Here is a 19,824-nt window from a genome sequence, read left to right as displayed (position 1 = left end):
AGTACTCTTGCTTCCAATACATGGAAATCACCTTTTTTTTAACCTGTGAGCAATCTAGCTAAGGGCCAGAAACAGTGTCCCTATTTTATCTTGAGAAGCCAATAGGTGTCAAGCAAACTCATCTCTGTGGATCCATCGTCCTCCACTTCAATGCCTCGTTTTACAGAAAACACTTGCAAGGCTTTGAGTTTTTATTTATATCTGATTTTTGAAGGCTTTTGATACTTACATTAAACATACAGACTACTCATAAGTGCCACTTCTACTTTGAGATTAAAATTCCTCCAAGTTTTTTTCTTTCTTATTCCATGTGTTGCATTTAAATGTTTGACCATATGTTGTTTATCTTGTGTCTCATCAGAATTTAGTTAATTACACAGTTTCCCCCTGAATAATGCAGTACTCACCACATAGAGTTCTTCCCCAAACTAGATTTGACCAGGTATGGCACAGGTAGGCCTAGGAGAAAATCCGGGAGAACGACTACAGTCTGGTGGAGTCGTGATTCCAGCTGAGGGCACTGGAAGGAAACATCCAGCCTGAGGACAATGCGCCCACTTGAGAATCCAGGCCTAAAAGGCCATGCCTGAAAACAAGTGCACCTGCGCACTGGAGGCTTCTTTACAGACACGCCCCCGAGCAGCCATTCCCCCAGCTTTTGGGCGAGGCCTCCTTCGCTCTCTGCACCCTCTCGGTGCCTATTGGCTGGACTGCCTCGCTTGCAGCCCCGATTGGTTACTTGTGCTTGGAACCGTACAAGAAGGCTGCACCCCCTTCACTTTGTTTCAGCGTGGGAGGATTAGCCACTGAGCTGTTATCCCGACACGGGTTGGGGTCAGAAGTGCCGCAGCACAGCAAGGAGACTGAACGGAACGCACCCTGCGCAACCCTCATAAACCCTCAGAGTGACGGCTTCAAATTCCAGGGTGAGAGGCCCCAAATCCCGTCAGCTTTGAGGAAACTGAGGAGAGCTCGCAATTCGTCAGCTTCAGGGACTCCAAGTCCCTTCACTGGCAGAAACACTGAATTACCTTAGTGCTGTGACTCTCAAATACTTAGAGTAACCCCAGTTCGGGTCAGCCTGAGGCACCCTCAAAATAGCACCCGCAGAGAGACCAAATTTCCTTTACCTCAGAGACCCTGAATACCTCAGCCTGGGAGCTCTTAAAACTCTTTGTCCTCAAGACCCCACTGTCCTCCCTGTCAGAGACTTAAAGCCCCTTAATAAGAAACCTCCGATTTCCTCAGCTTCAAAGATCCCAAGTTCTCTCACGCTGCACATTTGACATCAGCTGAAAGATCCCCAGTCCCCTGTCTGAGGATCCCAGTTCCTTCAGCCCCTGTGTCCCAGATCTCCTCAAGCTGAACAACTTTTCCCTTAAACGTAGAACCCATGTTGGCCCAGATTTTTCACAGTCCCCAGGGGGAGATCCTCAAAACCCTTCTTGGAGAAATATTCCCTCTCCTGCACTGGAACAGAGCCCTGATTTCAGCCTGACCCCAGGCCAGCAGTTAGGGGCTTCCAGGTCTCCTCAAGATTCCCTCTGCCCCCCACAGACACATCCTTCCCAGTGCCTTTCCTCAGAGGCACTGAATTGTAGGGGAACCAAAGAAACCAAATCTAGTTCACGTTAGGGTGACCTTTCATAGCTGGTCAGAATCTGTCCACCCCACCAACACCCTCACTCTGACTTTCCCTACACCTTCCCACCCTAGACACTCCACCCAAGGAAGACAGACCAGGTTCTGGATAATGGTCTGGGCTATCTCAGCACATCTTCTCCTTCTATAGGCACCTTGGCATTGAGGCATTCCCATGGCCATGAGCTGAAACAGGTCTCCAGAGGAGAGAACTGAGGGAGATGCTGGGAGAACAGAGTGGAAGCTCACAGTGAGAGGCAGAGGTGGCAAAGCTGGGCTCTAAGCCAGCTCTATAGGAAGGACACAGCCCCAGTCCCTAAAGGACAACAGACTGCTTGACTGGGCAGTTGAGTGAACTTCTCTGTGAATGTACACAGGATGGGAATGCCTGGTCCTGTCTGAGACGGTGTTGTGGAGCAGGACAAAACAGGATACTAGCATCATCAACTGCTCTGTGTCCAGGGAGAGTTAGGAAAATGTTCAGTGTTTTTTCAGTTAAGTAGGACACAGGCAGGAAGCAAAGTCTTTGTCCCTGTCTCACAAAGACCATCCAGTAGCTTCAGGCTAGTCCCTGCACAAAAGGAGAAGGAGAAGTCAGCTCCAAGGTCTGACTTATATTAGTAGGTCCCTGATGAAATCTATTATTTTCCTTAGGCCAAAGGTGCTTTCAAAGACATTTCCATATACTTCCCCAAGGAAGAATGGGCAGAGATGGGAGAATGGGAAAAAATCTGATATGGGAATGTGAAAAGGAACTATGAAGTGCTGCTCGCTATAGGTAACAGGAAATGCTGGGTGCCTGTGAGCCTGGGAAGCATGAAACAGGTCTTCAGCCTCAGTGTTTCCTTGGTCCTCTCTTAGATGGTTTCATCTGCTCACAGTTCCCTTTTGTGTGGAGACTAACCTGCAGGAAATTTTTATTGTTTTACCAAAGTGGGATTGACCCTGGCAGTGCAGAGCTCACCTCTTGCCTTGTTCTACATGCTCCCAGCCCATCCTACTGATTTCCCTGACTTTGTGACACTTTCCATTGCTTCTGTGCTTTGTGCCTCCTTCTTAGAACATATATTTTGCTTCTTTCCAGGTTTCAGAGCCACTCGACCAGCTTTCATGCATCACCGCAGGCAGGTCATCAAACCCCAGGGAAATGATACTGAGGATTCTGATGAAGAATGGACACCGTGGCAGCAAGGTGAGGGGCCAGGAGGATGTAGAGGTGTCTTCCCAAAACCAGCCTGGGCTAAGGTCTCAACTGCATCTCAGCCATTAGCAAAGAAAACATAATTTTCAGCATTCTGAAGTGGTTGTTGTTATGCATCATGCCCGTGTCTCCGAACTGACAGAGAGAACAAGTCCACCACAGTAATGCAAAGGCAAGAAGGGAGTTTATTTCTAGCGCGCTACGGCCCAAGTCTCATCCAACACAGTGGAATCTGACAAGAGCCCCGAACAAAGGAGTATGGTGGCTTATATACAGGCAGTTCTTTGTCTCAGTTACAGGGGTAGCTGGTGTTACATGATTGGCTAAGTAGGATGAGTGCATATCCTGTCTCTTTTTGGTTGGTGTGTATGGGAAGTTCTCCTAATTTGGTCAAGGAATGCATGCTCTGTTAAGGAAACATGACTCAGGTCCTGGGCCCAGTATATCTCGCTGAGCCTGTCATGGCTGGAGTTTGGCCCCTAACAGTTGTGGCTGAATATTGACATAAGCCTGAATGAAGATGAATGTATAGGTTTTCCAGTATAATTCTCAAATGCTTTTTGTTTAAAATTTATGATCCTTTTTTAAAAGAATTATTTTTGCTAAACATTCTTAATGAAAGGCAATTAAAGATACCTTAGGCTATAAATTCACCAAAGAGATTTCTAATATTAATCTCATAATAATTCAGTTATTGGAGTAAATCTCTTAGAAGAGCAAATGATTAACATATTATGTCAAGATACATTATTTAAGTGTGTATAAAAAACTAACACCACATGATCTTCTTACCCTAAGGTGAAACAAATTCTTTGTTTTGAATCTGGGAAAGGGTTTGAGAGAACTGTATATTCTCCCTGATCTTTCCCACATTTCACTGACCAGAAACAGCCTCAGGTAAATAAAAAATTAAGTACACTCATTATAAAATAAAAGTGAGCAGCTCACTTTCTCTTCTGTTGCTCAGAGAGTTTAGAAGAGGTAATCTGCCTAGACTGGAGAAAACAATTTTGATAGTTCTAGGATTCTCCATTAATGGATTTCTGTTCTCCCAGATTTTTAAAAATTATTTATTTAATTTTGGATGCACTGGGTCTTCACTGCTGTGCAGGGGCTTTCTCTGGTTGCAGTGACTGGCTTCTTATGGCAGAGCACATGCAGGCTCAGTAGTTTGTGACACACAGGCTTAGTTGCCCCACAGAAAATGGACTCTTCCTGGACCAGCTACTGAACCTGTGTCCTCTGCATGGGCAGGCAAATTCTTAAACCAGGGAAGACCATCTATTCCCTTAGGTTATGAAAACTGGTGTAAGAGAAATGAAAACCAAAGGTTTTGATGTGAAGAGAGATTCTTCATAGGGAATACATACCCCATGGTTCACCATACCTCTGCTGCTGCTGCTGCTAAGTCGCTTCAGTCATGTCTGACTCTGTGCGACCCCATAGACAGCAGCCCACCAGGCTCCCCAGTCCCTGGGATTCTCCAGGCAAAAACACTGGAGTGGGTTGCCATTTCCTTCTCCAGTGCATGAAAGTAAAAGTGAAAGTGAAGTCGCTCAGTCATGTCCAAATCTTAGCGACCATATGGACTGCAGCCTACCACGCTCCTCCATCCTTGGGATTTTTCAGGCAAAAGTACTGGAGTGGGGTGCCATTGCCTTCTCCCACCATACCTCTACACATCTTTATTTACCTTCCTAATTTCTGAGTGTATGGTACACTATTGCTAACTATGTACACATTGCTCTACAGCAAATCTGTAGAACTTTTTCATCTTGCATATCTGAAGCCTTACACACACTGAGCAACAATTCTCCAATTCTTTCTCCTCATAGTCTTTGGCAACCACAATTGTATTTTCTGTTTCCATGGATTTGATTAATTTAGGTACCTCACAGAAGTGGAATCATGCAATATTTGTCTTTTTTTGATTGGTTCATTTCACTTAGCATAATATCATCAAGTCTCATCCCTGAGGTCACATATGCTAAAATTCTTTTTTAAGGCTTCAAAACATTCCATTGTGTGCATGGGTATATAATATATATGATATATATAATCTTTATCTGTTTATCCACCAATGAACATTTAGATTGTTTCCACATCTTGCCAACTGGGAATAATGCTGCAATGACCGTAGATGTGCACAAGATTTATTCAAGATCTCGCTTTCAATTTTTTATGGAAATATACTCTGTAGTTGGATTGCTAGATCATACAGCAGTTCTAATTTTCTGAGGAAACTCCATACTGTTTTCTGTAAAGGTTGAAACATTTTACATTCCCAACAATAGTGTATAAGTGTTCCAATTTCTCCATATCCTTACCAAATTTGCTGTTGCTGCTGCTGCTGCTAAGTCGCTTTAGTCGTGTCCGACTCTGTGCAACCCCATAGACGGCAGCCCGCCAGGTTCCCCCATCCCTGGGATTCTCCAGGCAAGAATACTGGAGTGGATTTCCATTTCCTTCTCCAATGCATGAAAGTGAAAAGTGAAAGTGAAGTAGCTCAGTCGTGTCTGACTCTTAGCGACCCCATGGACTGTAGCCTACCAGGCTCCTCCATCCATGGGACTTTCCAGGCAAGAGTACTGGAGTGGGGTGCCATTGCCTTCTCCAACCAAACTTGCTATTGTCCTCTTATTCATATTGGCCATCACAGAAGATATGAGATAATTTCCATTGTGGTTTAATTTGTATTTCCCTATTAGTTAGTAATATTGGGCATCTTTTCATATGTTTATTGGCATTTGTGGATGTTCTTTGGAGAAATGTCTATTCAGTGCCTTCTCCCACCATGTTCGTCAGCTCAGGCTGCCATAATGAAACAGACTGCATGGCTTAAACCACAGAAGTTTGTTTTCTTCCAATGCTGGAGCATGGAAGTGTGATATCAGGGTGCCATTGTGGTCAATCAGGTTCTCCTCCTGGCTTATAAGTAGCCTTCATATTGGTGTATACTTATGAACCCCTTATCAGATACATATTTTACAATATTTTCTACCATCCTGTAGTTTGTCTTTTACTCTGTTCCTTTGTTTCACTCTATTCATCCATTTCACTTTGTGTCCTTTGTTGCACAGAGGTTTTAAGATTAACATAATCTCATTTGTCTATTTTTACCTTGTTACTAATACTTGTGCACTTGGTTTCATATCTAAGAAATCATTCCTGATTCATGTCATGAAGCTTCACCCTTGTTTTCTTCTAAGAGTCTTATCAAGTCTTACATTTAGGCCTTTAATCCATTCTGAGTTGATTTTTCTTTGTGATGTAAGATCTTCATTATTTTGCATATGGATATTTTGTTTCTCCAGGGCCATTTGTTACAGGGATTAAACTTGTCCTGTTGTCTTGACACCCTTGATAAAGATCATTAGACCATGTATCCAAGAGTTTATTTCTGGCTGTCTATGCTGTTTCATTTATTGGTACATCTGTCTTTATGCCAGTGGGCTTCCTCAGTGGCTCAGCAGGTGAAGAATCTGCCTTCAATGCAGGAGACGCAGGAGATGTGGGTTCAATCCATGAGTTAAGAACATCCCCTGGAGAAGGAAATGGCAATCCCCTCCAGTATTCTTGCCTGAGAAATCCCCTGGACAGAGGAGCCTTGTGGGCTACAGTCTAAAAGGTCTCAAAGAGTCAACATGACTGAGCAACTAAGCATGCACTTTATGCTGAAACTACAATTTTTGGTTCCTGTACCTTTGTAATATGTTCTGAAATCAGAGGCCTCTAGCTTTTCTGTTCTTTCTAAGATTGTTTTGTCTATTTGGGTTCCTCTGAGATTCCATATTAACTGTAGGATGGACTTTGTATATCTGAAAAAAATTCCACTGGGATTTTAATAAGAATTACACTGAATCTTTAAATTGCTTTGGGTAGTATGAACAGCTTAATAATATTAAGTCTCCACATCCATAAATGTGAGACACCTTCCTATTTACTCTTGTCAGATTCTGTTCAGCAATATTTTGTAATTTTCAATGTATAATTCTTTCATCTCCTTAAGTTTACTCCCAATTATTTCATTCTTTTTGATAGTATTATAAATAAGATGATTGGGACTTCTCTGGGGGTCCACTTGCTAAGACTCCACACTCTCAATGCAGAGAACTTGAGGTCAGTCCCACATCAGGGAACAAGATCCTACACGCCATAACAAAGACCTGGCACAAATAAATAAATAAAAATAATTTTTTTAATTCAAATTAGCTCTTGACTATAGCTTTAAAAATATAAATAAGATTGTTTTCTTATCTTCCTATCTGGAATGTTGATTGTTCTTGCATGTATTTGAATATTGATTCCGTACTGTACAACTTTCTGTGCAGGTTTTTTTGTGTGTGTGGAATTTTAAAGATTTTCTAAAATCATGTCCTCTGTGAACAGACATAATTTTACTTCTTTCTTTCCAAATGGAAGCCTTTGGTTTCCTTTTCTAATCTAATGCCCTAAGACTTCTAATATTATGTTGAATAGAAATGTTGAGAATGGGCATCCTAGCCTTTTTTCCTTGATCTTAGAAGTTTTCAGCTATTCACTGATGACTCTGATGTTAGAGATGGACTTTTCATATTTACCTTTATTATATTGCAGTTACTTCCTTCTATTTCTACTTTGTTGAATATTTTTGTCATGAAAGGCTAGTAACTTTATTATATACCTTATGGACCTCAGATGAAGCACAAATGAAGTTTCTTTTTTTTTTAATTTTAAGAAAATTATGTAATGCTCCCAGTGGAAGCATAGGAGTTGATGATACAGAAATCAGTTTCTATTCCTCCTTTGCTATTCCTTGTCCTTGTCACTCTCTGGCTCAGAATTCTGTGTCCTTAATTAGAATATCCAGAGACTGGAAATATTTACCCATCAAAACACTATTTCTCATCATTTCCTAGGTAAACCTTCTAGGAAGGCCTTCAGAGTGGAGCACAGAAAACACCAAAAGGTGAGTATTTCCCAAATCCTATTGACAAAAAAATCCTCTCCATGGATCCAGTAACAGGTAAGAATAGGAGAAAACACAGAGATTCTGGAGACTGCTGCCTTCCTGTCCTGAAGCTTTAGCACAATGTCTGATATCATCACCATCTTTATAGTTAGTAAGAACAGCAACAATAGTAGGCTGTTCTATTTGTTATATTATTTTCACAATATTATAGACTTTAAGCCTTTTATGTGAATAAATTTACTTAAACCTTAAAACAATCCTACAGTACCTATAAGTAGGTATATAGCTATCACCGTTATAGATCAAGAAACTGAGGTAAAAAAAAAGTTTGATTATGTATCAATGGTAGTGCAATCTAATCCAAAGCACCTTATCTAAACCCCTTACAAATTGGTTAAAACTTTCATAGGTCAATAAAGATTATTCATACATCTAATTCATACATCTTTATATCATTCATCTGAGAGATGTTTTAAAATTCAGTTCTTTTGTGCTGTGCTAGTGAGGGTGGACTCTGGGAGTTGGTGATGGACAGGGAGGCCTGGCGTGCTGCAGTTCATGGGGTCGCAAAGAATCAGACATGACTGAGCGACTGAACTGAACTGAGTGAGGGCTATGCTAAGACATCTGACTAAGGGAAGCCTTAGGACATGTTGGGCAGTTTGTAGAGTGGATGGTCCAAGATGAAGAAGGCAACATGATCCCTACCTCAGAGCCTCCCACTCTAATAAGAGGAAGCAACTCGCAGCCATGACAAACCTCAGGTTTATGACACAAAAACAATAAATAAGAAAATAACTGTAGGATGCAGTCCTAAGATGGTGGAGGAATAGGATAGGGAGACCACTTTCTCCCCCACAAATACATCAAAAGAACATTTGAATGCTGAATAAATTCCACAAAACAACTTCTGAATGCAGGCACCCAGAAAGGCAGCCCATTGTCTTGGAAAGGGGGTAGGAAAAAAATATAAAAGATAAAAAGAGAGACAAAAGAGATAGGGACAGAGATCCGTCTTGGGAAGGGAGTCTTAAAAAAGAGAGAAGTTTCCAAACACCAGGAAACACTCTCACTGGCGAGTCTGTGGCGAGCCTTGGAACCTCAGAGGGCAACATAACCAGGAGGAAAAATAAATAAATAATTAAAACCCACAGATTACGTGCCTAACAGCAACTCTCAGCAGAGAAGCAGTGCAGACACTTGCATCCACCACTAGCAAGCAGGGGCTGGACAAGGAGGCATGAGCTGCATTGCTTAGGGTAAGGACCAGCCCTGAATGCCCCAAGGACAATCTGAGGGAACTAACTTGTGATAGCAAACCAGACTGTGGGATAGCTACCCCGCGAAAAGCCCTAACCTAAGACACCACCAGGCCCGCTCCCAGAACAAGGGACTGAGCAAAGCCAGCCGGCTGCAGACCGGCCCATCCCCCATTGGAGACAGGCAGGCGGGGGCAGCCAGAGCCAGAAACGGTCAATTGCGGCCCCAGAGAGGCATCCTCCACCAAACTGCAAGCAGGCTTCGTTGCTAACCAAGACTTCTTTGGATTCTGGACAGTCGACATCTGCCAGGAGGGTCGCAGCCAGAGATCAGCTCCCCAGAAGAGATACACAGCACACCTGAGAAGGCGTGTCCGTTGAACACCCAAGCAGCTGGGACAGGGGAGGTGATAAGTCACAGCCCCCACCTGGGGGCAACCGTGCCTACCAAGCACCTGGTCACCTGAGCTGCCCAGACCTGGGAAGGGCACAAAACGCAGGCCCAACCAAGTCTGCACCTCTGTGGAGTACCCAAGAACCTGAACCTGAGTGGTTTAGGCCTGGGAAGTACATACAACTTAGAGCCTGCCTCATACAGTTCCCGACAAAGCAACCCAGAGCCTAAGCAGTGTATACAGGGAAAGCACACATGCCATGAGCGTGGGCAAACCCAGTGTGGCTGAGCCACTGCAAGCACATGCCAGTGATATTTGTTTGCAGTGTTCCTCCCTCCCCACAGCATGACTGAACAAATGAGCCTTAAAAAGTGATCACCACCGCCCCCTTGTGTCAGGGCGGAAATTAGACACTGAAGAGACCAGCAAACAGAAGAAGCTAAAACAAACAGAGGGAACCACCTTGGAAGTGACAGGTGCAATAGATTAAAACCCTGTAGTTAGCACCGACTACAAGAGATGGGAATACCAGACCACCTGACCTACCTCTTAAGAAACCTATATACAGGTCAGGAAGCAACAGTTACAACTGGACATAGAACAACAGACTGGTTCCAAATAGGAAAAGGAGTATGTCAAAGCTGTATATTGTCACCCTGCTTATTTAACTTATATGCAGAGTACATCATGAGAAACGCTGGACTGGAAGAAACACAAGCTGGAATCAAGATTGCTGGGAGAAAGATCAATAACCTTAGATATGCAGATGACACCACCCTTATGGCAGAAAGTGAAGAGGAACTAAAAAGCCTCTTGATGAAAGTGAAAGAGGAGAGTGAAAAAGTTGGCTTAAAACTCAACATTCAGAAAATGAAGATCATGGCATCTGGTCCCATCCCTTCATGGGAAATAGATGGGGAAACAGTGGAAAGAGTGTCAGACTTTATTTTTTGGGGGGCTCCAAAATCACTGCAGATGGTGATTGCAGCCATGAAATTAAAAGACGCTTACTCCTTGGAAGGAAAGTTATGACCAACCTAGATAGCATATTCAAAAGCAGAGACACTACTTTGTCAACAAAGGTCCGTGTAGTCAACACTATGGTTTTTCCAGTGGTCATGTATGGATGTGAGAGTTGGACTGTGTAGAAAGCTGAGTGCCAAAGAATTGATGCTTTTGAACTGTGGTGTTGGAGAAGACTCCTGAGAGCACCTTGGACTGCAAGGAGATCCAACCAGTCCATTCTAAAGGAGATCAGTCCTGGGTGTTCTTTGGAAGGAATGATGCTAAAGCTGAAACTCCAATACTTTGGCCACCTCATGCAAAGAGTTGACTCATTGGAAAAGACTCTGATGCTGGGAGGAATTGGGGGCAGGAGGAGAAGGAGACGACAGAGGATGAGATGGCTGGATGGCATCACTGACTCGATGGACGTGAGTCTGAGTGAACTCTGGGAGTTGGTGATGGACAGGGAGGCCTGGCATGCTGCAATTCATGGGGATTGCAAAGTCGGACACGACTGAGTGACTGAACTGAACTGAACATAGGAAGGGTCCTATAGATCTTGAGAAGTATAAGCCAGATCAAGGAACTATCTGAAAATGAACTGACCCCACACTGTCCACAACACCAGAGAAAATCCTAGATATATTTTTACTATTATCTGTTTTTAAATTATTTTTTTTATTTTTAAGACCTCTATTACTCCTTTAATTTTCATTTTTATATCCTACTATTACTTTGCAAAAAAAAAAACTATTTTAAAGCAAATTTCAGATATATATATTATAATTTTTGTGACTTTGTTTTTTTCTTTAATATTGTATTTTTGAGAATCCAACCTCTACACTAGATTTTTAATCTTTGCTTTTTGGTATTTGTTATTAATTTTGTAACTAAAGAACACAATCTTCAGTACCTATTTTTACTTGGGAGCAAGATTACTGGCTTGACTGCTCTCTCCCCCTTTGGACTCTCCTTTTTCTCCACCAAGTCGCCTCTAATTCCTCCCTCCCCCTTCTCTTCTCTACCCAACTCTGTGAATCTCTTTGTGTATTCTGGGCTGTGGAGAACACTTTGGGAACTGATTACTGGCTAGATCTGTCTCTCTCCTTTTGATTCCCCCTTTTATCCTTCTGGCTACCTCTGTCTCCTTCCTCCCTATTCTCTTCTCTGTGTAACACTGTGAACATCTCTGAGGGATCCAGACTGTGGAGAGCACATAAGGAAGAGATTACTGGCTAGCTTGCTCTCTCCCCTTTTGATTCTCCCTCTTCTCCTCCTGGTCACCTGTATCTCCCTCCTCCCTCTTCTCTTCTCCATGTAACTCTGTGTACCTCTCTGGGTGTCCCTCACTGTAGAGAAACTTTTCATCTTTAACCTAGATGCTTTATCATCAGTGTAGTATAGATGGAGAAGTATTGAGGCTATTGTAAGAATAAGACTGAAAACCAGAGACAGGAGGCTTAAGTCCAAAGCCTGAAAACACCAGAGAACTCCTGACTTCAGGGAACATTAATCGATAGGAGCTTATCAAATGCCTCTGTACCTACACTGAAACCAAGCAGCACCCAAGGGCCAAGAAGTTCCAGAGCAAGACATACCATGCAAATTCTCCAGCAACACAGGAACATAGCCTCGAATGTCAATATACAGGCTGTCCAAATTCACAACAAACCACTGATATCTCAAAACTCATTACTGGGCACTTCATTGCACTCAAGAGAGATGAAATCCAGCTCCACCCACCAGAATACTGACACAAGCTTCCCTAGCCAGGAAACATTGACAAGGCAACCATTCAACCCCACCAACAGCAAGGAACCACCATAATAAAGAGGAATCACAAACTGCCAGAATAGGGAAAGGCCAGCCCAAACACAGCAATATAAACAAGATGAAGAGACAGAAGAATGGGCAGCAGGTAAAGGAACAGGATACATGCCCACCAAACCAAACAAAAGAGGAAGAGATAGGGAATCTACCTGATAAAGAATTCCAAATAATGATAGTGAAAGTGATCCAAAATCTTGAAAATAAAATGGAGTTACAGATAAATAGCCTGGAGGCAAGTTTTGAGAAGATGCAAGAAAGGTTTAACAAAGACCTAGAAGAAATTAAAAAAGAGTCAATATATAATGTATAATGCAATAAATGAGACCAAAAACACTCTGGAGGGAACCAACGGTAGAACAATGGAGGAAGAAGATAGGATAAGTGAGGTAGAAGATAGAATGGTAGAAATAAGTGAATCAGAGAGGAAAAAAGAAAAATGAATTAAAAGAAATGAGGACAATCTCAGAGACCTCTGGGACAATGTTAAATGCCCCAACATTTGAATCATAGAAGCTCCAGAAGAAGAAGATAAAAAGAAAGACCTTGAGAAAATATTTGAGGAGATAATATTTGAAAACTTCCCTAAAATGGGGAAGGAAATAGTCATCAAAGTCCAAGAAACCCAGAGAGTCCCAAACAGGATAAACCCAAGGTGAAACACTCCAAGACACATATTAATCAAATTAACAAAGATCAAACACAAAGAACAGATATTAAAAGCAGCAACAGAAAAACAACAAATAACACACAAGGGAATTCCCATAAGGATAACAGCCGATCTTTCTATAGAAACTCTTCAGGCCAGGAGAGAATGGCAGGACATACTTAAAATGATGAAACAAAATAACCTATGGCCCAGATTAATGTACCCAGCAAGGATCTCATTCACATATGAAGGAAAAATCAAAAGCTTTACAGACAAGCAAAAGCTGAGAGAATTCAGCACCACCAAACCAGCTCTCCATCAAATGCTAAAGGATCTTCTCTAGACAGGAAACAAAACAAGGGTGCATAAACTTGAACCCAAAACAATAAAGTAAATGGCAATGGGGTCATACTTATCAATAATTACCTTAAATGTAAATGGGTTGAATGCCCCAACCAAAAGACAAAGACTGGCTGAATGGGTACAAAAACAAGACCCCTATATACATTGTTAGCGAGAGACCCACCTCAAAACAAGGGACACATACAGACTGAAAGTGAAGGACTGCAATAATATATTCCATGCAAATAGAGACCAAAAGAAAGCAGGAGTAGCAATACTCTTATCAGATAAAATAGATTTTAAAATAAAGGCTGTGTAAAGACACAAAGAAGGACACTACATAATGATCAAAGGATCAATCCAAGAAGAAGATATAACAATTATAAATATATCTGCACCCAACATAGGAGCACCACAGTATGTAAGACAAATGCTAACAAGTATGAAAGGGGGAATTAACAATAATAGTGGGAGACTTTAATACCCCACCCACACCTATGGATAGATCAACTAAACAGAAAATTAGCAAGGAAACACAAAAACTTTAAATGAGACAATGGACCAGTTAGACCTAATTGATATCTATAGTACATTCCACTCCCAAACAATGAATTTTACCTTTTCCTCAAGTGCACATGGATACTTCTCCAAGATGGATCATATCCTGGGCCATAAATCTAGCCTTGGTAAATTTTAAAAAATTGAAATCATTCCAACCATCTTTTCTTACCACAGTGCAGTAAGATTAGATCTCAATTACAGGAGAAAAACAATTAAAAATTCCAACATATGGAGGTTAAACAACACGCTGCTGAATAACCCACAAATCATAGAAGAAATCAAAGCATGCATAGAAATGAATGAAAGTGAAAACATAACAACCCAAAACCTCTGGGACACTGTAAAAGCAGTGATAAGGGAAAGGTTAATAGGAATACAGGCATACCTCAAGAAACAAGAAAAAAGTCAAATAAACAACCTAACTCTACACCTAAAGCAACTAGAAAATGAAGAAATGAAGAACCCCTGGGTTAGTAGAAGGAAAGAAATCTTAAAACTTAGGGCAGAAATAAATGCAAAAGAAACAAATGAGACCATAGCAAAAATCAACAAAGCCAGAAGCTGGTTCTTTGAGAAGATAAGTAAAATTGACAAACCATTAGCCAGACTCATCAAGAAACAAAGGGAGAAAAATAAAATCAATAAAATTAGAAATGAAAATGGAGAGATCACAACAGGCAACACAGAAATACAAAGGATCATAGGAGACTAATATCAGCAACTATATGCCAATAAAATGGACAACGTGGAAGAAATGGACAATTTCTTAGAAAAGTACAACTTTCCAAAACTGAACCAGGAAGAAATAGAAAATCTTAACAGACTCATCACAAGCACGAAAATTGAAACTATAATCAGAAATCTTCCAGCAAACAAAAGCCCAGTCCAGATGGCTTCACAGCTGAATTCTACCAAAAATTTAGAGAAGAGCTAACACCTATCCTACTCAAACTCTTCCAGGAAATTGCAGAGGACGGTAAACTTCCAAACTCATTCTATGAGCCCACCATCACCCTAATACCCAAACCAGACAGAGATGCCATAAAAAAAGAAAACTACAGGCCAATATCACTGATGAACATGGATGCAAAAATCCTTAACGAAATTCTACCAAACAGAACCCAACAATACATTAAAAATATCATACATTATGACCAAGTGGGCTTTATCCCAGGGATGCAACGATTCTTCAATACCCGCAAATTAATCAAGGTAATATATCACATTAACAAATTGACAAATAAAAACCATATGATTATCTCAATAGATGCAGAGAAAGCCTTTGACAACATTCAACATCCATTTATGATAAAAAAAAAAACCTTCCAGAAATCAAGAATAGAAGGAACATAGCTCAACATAATAAAAGCTATATATGACAAACCCACAGCAAACATTATCCTCAATGGTGAAAAATTGAAAGCATTTCCCCTAAAGTCAGGAACAAGACAAGGGTGCCCACTTTCACCACTACTATTCAACAGAGTTTTGGAAGTTTTGGCCACAACAATCAGAGCAGAAAAAGAAATAAAAGGAATCCAGATTGGAAGAGAAGTCAAACTCTCACTGTTTGCAGATGGCATGATCATCTACATAGAAAACCCTAAAAACTCCACCAGAAAATTAATAGAGCTAATCAATGATTATAGCAAAGTTGCAGAATATAAAATCAACACATAGAAGTCTCTAACCTTCGTATACACTAACAATGAGAAAATAGAAACAGAAATTAAGGAAACAATTCCATTCACCATTGCAATGAAAAGAATAAAATACTTTGGAATATATCTACCTAAAGAAACTAAAGACCTATATATAGAAAACTATAAAACACTAGTGAAACAAGTCAAAGAGTACACAAATAGATGGAGATATATACCTTGTTCATGGATTGGAAGGATCAGTATAGTGAAAATGAGTATACTACCCATAGCAATCTATAGATTCAATGCAATCCCTATTAAGCTACCAATGGTATTTTTCACAGAGCTAGAACAAATAATTTCACAATTTGTATGGAAGTACAAAGAACCTCGAATAGCCAAAGCAATCTTGAGAAAAGGGAACTGGAGGAATCAACCTGCCTGACTTCAGGCTCTACTACAAAGCCACAGTCATCAAGACAGTATGGTACTGGCACAAAGACAGAAATATAGATCAATGGAACAAAATAGAAAGCCCAGAGATAAATCCACACACCTATGGACATCTGATCTTTGACAAAGGAAGCAAGAATATACAATGGAGAAAAGACAATCTCTTTAAGAAGTGGTGCTGGGAAAACTGGTCAACCACTTGGAAAAGAATGAAACTAGATCACTTTCTAACACCATACACAAAAATAAACTCAAAATGGATTAAAGATCTAAACATAAGACCAGAAACTATAAAACTCCTAGAGGAGAACATAGGCAAAACACTCTCCGACATAAATCACAGCAGGATCCTCTATGATCCACCTCCAAGAATATGGGAAATAAAAGCAAAAATAAACAAATGGGGCCTAATTAAAATTAAAAGCTTCAGCACAACAAAGGAAACTATAAGCAAGGTGAAAAGACAGCCTTCTGAATGGTAGAAAATAATAGCAAATGAAGCAACTGACAAACAACTAATCTCAAAAATATACAAGCAACTTATACAGCTCAATTCCAGAAAAATAAACCACCCAATCAAAAAAATGGGCCAAAGAACTAAATAGACATTTCTCCAAAGAAGACATATGGATGGCTAACAAACACATGAAAAGATGCTCAACATCACTCATTATCAGAGAAATGCAAATCAAAACCACAGTGAGGTACCATTTCACACCAGTCAGAATGGCAGCAATCCAAAAGTCTACAAGCAATAAATGCTGGAGAGGGTGTGGAGAAAAGGGAACTCTCTTACACTGTTGGTGGGAATGCAAACTAGTACAGCCACTATGGAGAACAGTGTGGAGATTCCTTAAAAAACTGAAAATAGAACTGCCTTATGACCCAGCAATCCCACTACTGGGCATACACACCAAGGAAACCAGAATTGAAAGAGACACGTACCCCAATGTTCATCTCAGCACTGTTTATAATAGCCAGGACATGGAAGCAACCTAGATGTCCATCAGCAGATGAATGGATAAGAAAGCTGTGGTACATATACACAATGGAGTATTACTCAGCCATTAAAAAAATACATTTGAATCAGTTCTAATGAGGTGGATGAAACTGGAGCCTATTATACAGAGTGAAGTAAGCCAGAAAGAAAAACACCTATACAGTATACTAAAGCATATATATGGAATTTAGAAAGATGGTAATGATAACCCTGTATGCGAGACAGCAGAAGAGACACAGATGTTTAGAACAGACTTTTGGACTCTGTGGGAGAGGGAGAGGGTGGGATGATTTGGGAGAATGGCATTGAAACATGTATACCATAATGTAAGAAACGAATCACCAGTCTATGTTAGATGCAGGATACAGGATGCTTGGGGCTGGTGCACGGGGATGATCCAGAGAGATGATAGGGGGTGGGAGGTGGGAGGGGGGTTCAGGATTGGGAACTCATGTACACCCATGGCTGATTCATGTCAATGTATGGCAAAACCAATACAGTATTGTAAAGCAAAATAAAGTAAAAATAAAAAAAAAATTTTAAATCAAAAGAAAAAGAAAAGAATGAAACTAGAACACTTTCTAACACTATACACAAAAATAAACTCAAAATGGATTAAAGATCTAAACATAGGACCAGAAACTATAAAACTCCCAGAGGAGAACATAGGCAAAACACTCTCTGACATAAATCACAGCAGGATCCTCTATGACCCACCTCTCAGAATATTGGAAATAAAAGCAAAAATAAACAAATGGGACCTAGTTAAGATTGAAAACTTCTGCTCAACAAAGGAAACTATAAGCAAGGTGAAAAGACAACCTACAGAATGGGAGAAAATAATAGCAAATGAAGCAACTGACAAAAAATTAATCTCACAAATATGCAGGCAACTCCTGCAACTCAATTCCAGAAAAATAATCGACCCAATCAAAAACTGGGCCAAAGACCTAAACAGACATTTCTCCAAAGAAGACATACGGATGGCTAACAAACACATGAAAAGATGCTCAACATCACTCATTATCAGAGAAATGCAAATCAAGACCACCTTGAGGTACCATTACTGCCAGTCAGAATGGCTGCGATCCAAAAGTCTACAAGCAATAAATGCTGGAGAAGGTGTGGAGAAATAGGAACCCTCTTACACTGTTGGTAGGAATGCAAACTAGTACAGCCACTATGGAGAACAGTGTGGAGATTCCTTAAAAAACTAGAAACTGAACTGCTATATGACCCAGCTATCCCACTGCTGGGCATACACACCAAGGAAACCAAAATTGAAAGAGACACGTGTACCCCAATGTTCATCGCAGTACTGTTTATAATAGCCAGGACATGGAAGCAACCTAGATGTCCATCAGCAGACAAATGGACAAGAAAGCCGTGGTACATATACACAATGGAGTATTCCTCAGCCATTAAAAAGAATACATTTGAATCAGTTCTAATGAGGTGGATGAAACTGGAGCATATTATACAGAGTGAAGTAAGCCAGAATGAAAAACACCAATACAGTATAATAACACATATATATGGAATTTAGAAAGATGGTAACCATAACCCTGTATGCGAGACAGCAAAAGAGACACAGATGTATAGAACAGTCTTTTGGACTCTGGGAGAAGGCAAGGGTGAGAGAATGGCATTGAAACATGTATATTATCATATGTGAAATGAATTGTCAATCCAGGTTTGATGCATGATACAGGGTGCCTGGGCTAGTGCACTGGTATGACCCAGAGAGATGTGATGGGGAGGGAGTTGGGAGGGGGTTCAGGTTTAGGACCATATCTACACCCATGGCAGATTCATGTCAATGTATGTCAAAACCAATACAATATTGTAAAGAAAAATAATAATAATGATAAATAAACTGCTAAGTCGCTGGCAAAAAAAAAAAAGAAAGAAAAGAACTGAAGGACTTCAGATAGGTTAATTGCTTTTGAGTAGAAACACATCATCTGCACATGATTTCAAATGCTCATTCTTGTAGGAGGAAGTAACAAGCCCTTCCTCTGAGCTCTGATTAGGCAACTATCCTGTTTGGAATCATTTGTTTAGCCTGCCCCTGTGTTGTGAGCTTTGAGAGCCTAGCCCATACCCATTAATTCTCAGAAGTCCAGGCTCTGCTCAAAGCCCCTGAGGGCCCCCTGAATGTTTTGTGAATGAGTGACTCCACATTTAAACATTCATCTAGGAATAAGAATTCAAGGAATGCTGAAGATAGTATTTGTGAGCTAGACTTCAATTATACAGGCAGTTGAGAGAATATATTGATGGCAAGGGTGTACACTGACATGCATACTGTATTAAATAGCTCACACAACAATTTGTTGAATGTTATTAAATTTCATGTCCACTGTAACATTTAGAATTAGAATGTATACCTATTTATGGATCAGGAAATTGAGGAGAACCAGCTAGTCGTACAGCCTTCTTCAAGCAGAATTGATGAGGCCAGCTACTTCAATTCAAACATTGTTTCTAGGACATAGCAACCTGCAACGTTCAGTTCATTTTCTTTATTGTCTAAATGTCCTTCTGCCGGTTGTCTTTTCTCTTCTCAATCTCACTGCTTTGTCACCATACTTTCCAGATGTGTTTTGTCCCCTCTGTAATTTTTCATACTTCCTCGACCATCAAACATCCACTAATTAACAGAAAAACCCTGGATTTCCTTATGAGCCCTTACCCTCTTCTTTCCCTGACCTCCAACTATTCTCCCTGCCTTGCTCTTACTTTTATGCAGAATGTTGAAGGGGAAGAACCTTAAGATATGAATTCTAGTTGTTTTTTTTTTTTTTTTACCTTTTATTTTATTTTATTTTATTTTGGTTTTGCCATACATTGACATGAATCCACCACAAGTGTACATGCGTTCCCAAACATGAACC

General features: G+C 40.6%; 1 protein-coding gene across 1 annotated transcript in view; it reads left to right on the top strand.

Annotated features, from left to right (window-relative positions):
* The first annotated feature begins 444 nt into the window (after positions 1-444).
* The window catches only part of LOC120881601 (probable histone-lysine N-methyltransferase PRDM7), a 27,816-nt gene continuing 8,436 nt past the window's right edge, over positions 445-19,824 (top strand). Inside the window, 4 exon segments of the mRNA XM_040265309.1 lie at positions 445-453; positions 2,296-2,419; positions 2,726-2,833; positions 7,741-7,790. Coding sequence (XP_040121243.1) covers positions 445-453; positions 2,296-2,419; positions 2,726-2,833; positions 7,741-7,790 — 291 coding nt within the window.

This window comes from Oryx dammah, unplaced genomic scaffold (assembly GCF_014754425.2).
Source record: "Oryx dammah isolate SB20612 unplaced genomic scaffold, SCBI_Odam_1.1 HiC_scaffold_23, whole genome shotgun sequence".
Classification (NCBI taxonomy): domain Eukaryota; kingdom Metazoa; phylum Chordata; class Mammalia; order Artiodactyla; family Bovidae; genus Oryx; species Oryx dammah.
The sequence above is the reverse complement of the archived record's forward strand: the minus strand, read 5'-3'. Positions and strand labels throughout refer to the sequence as shown.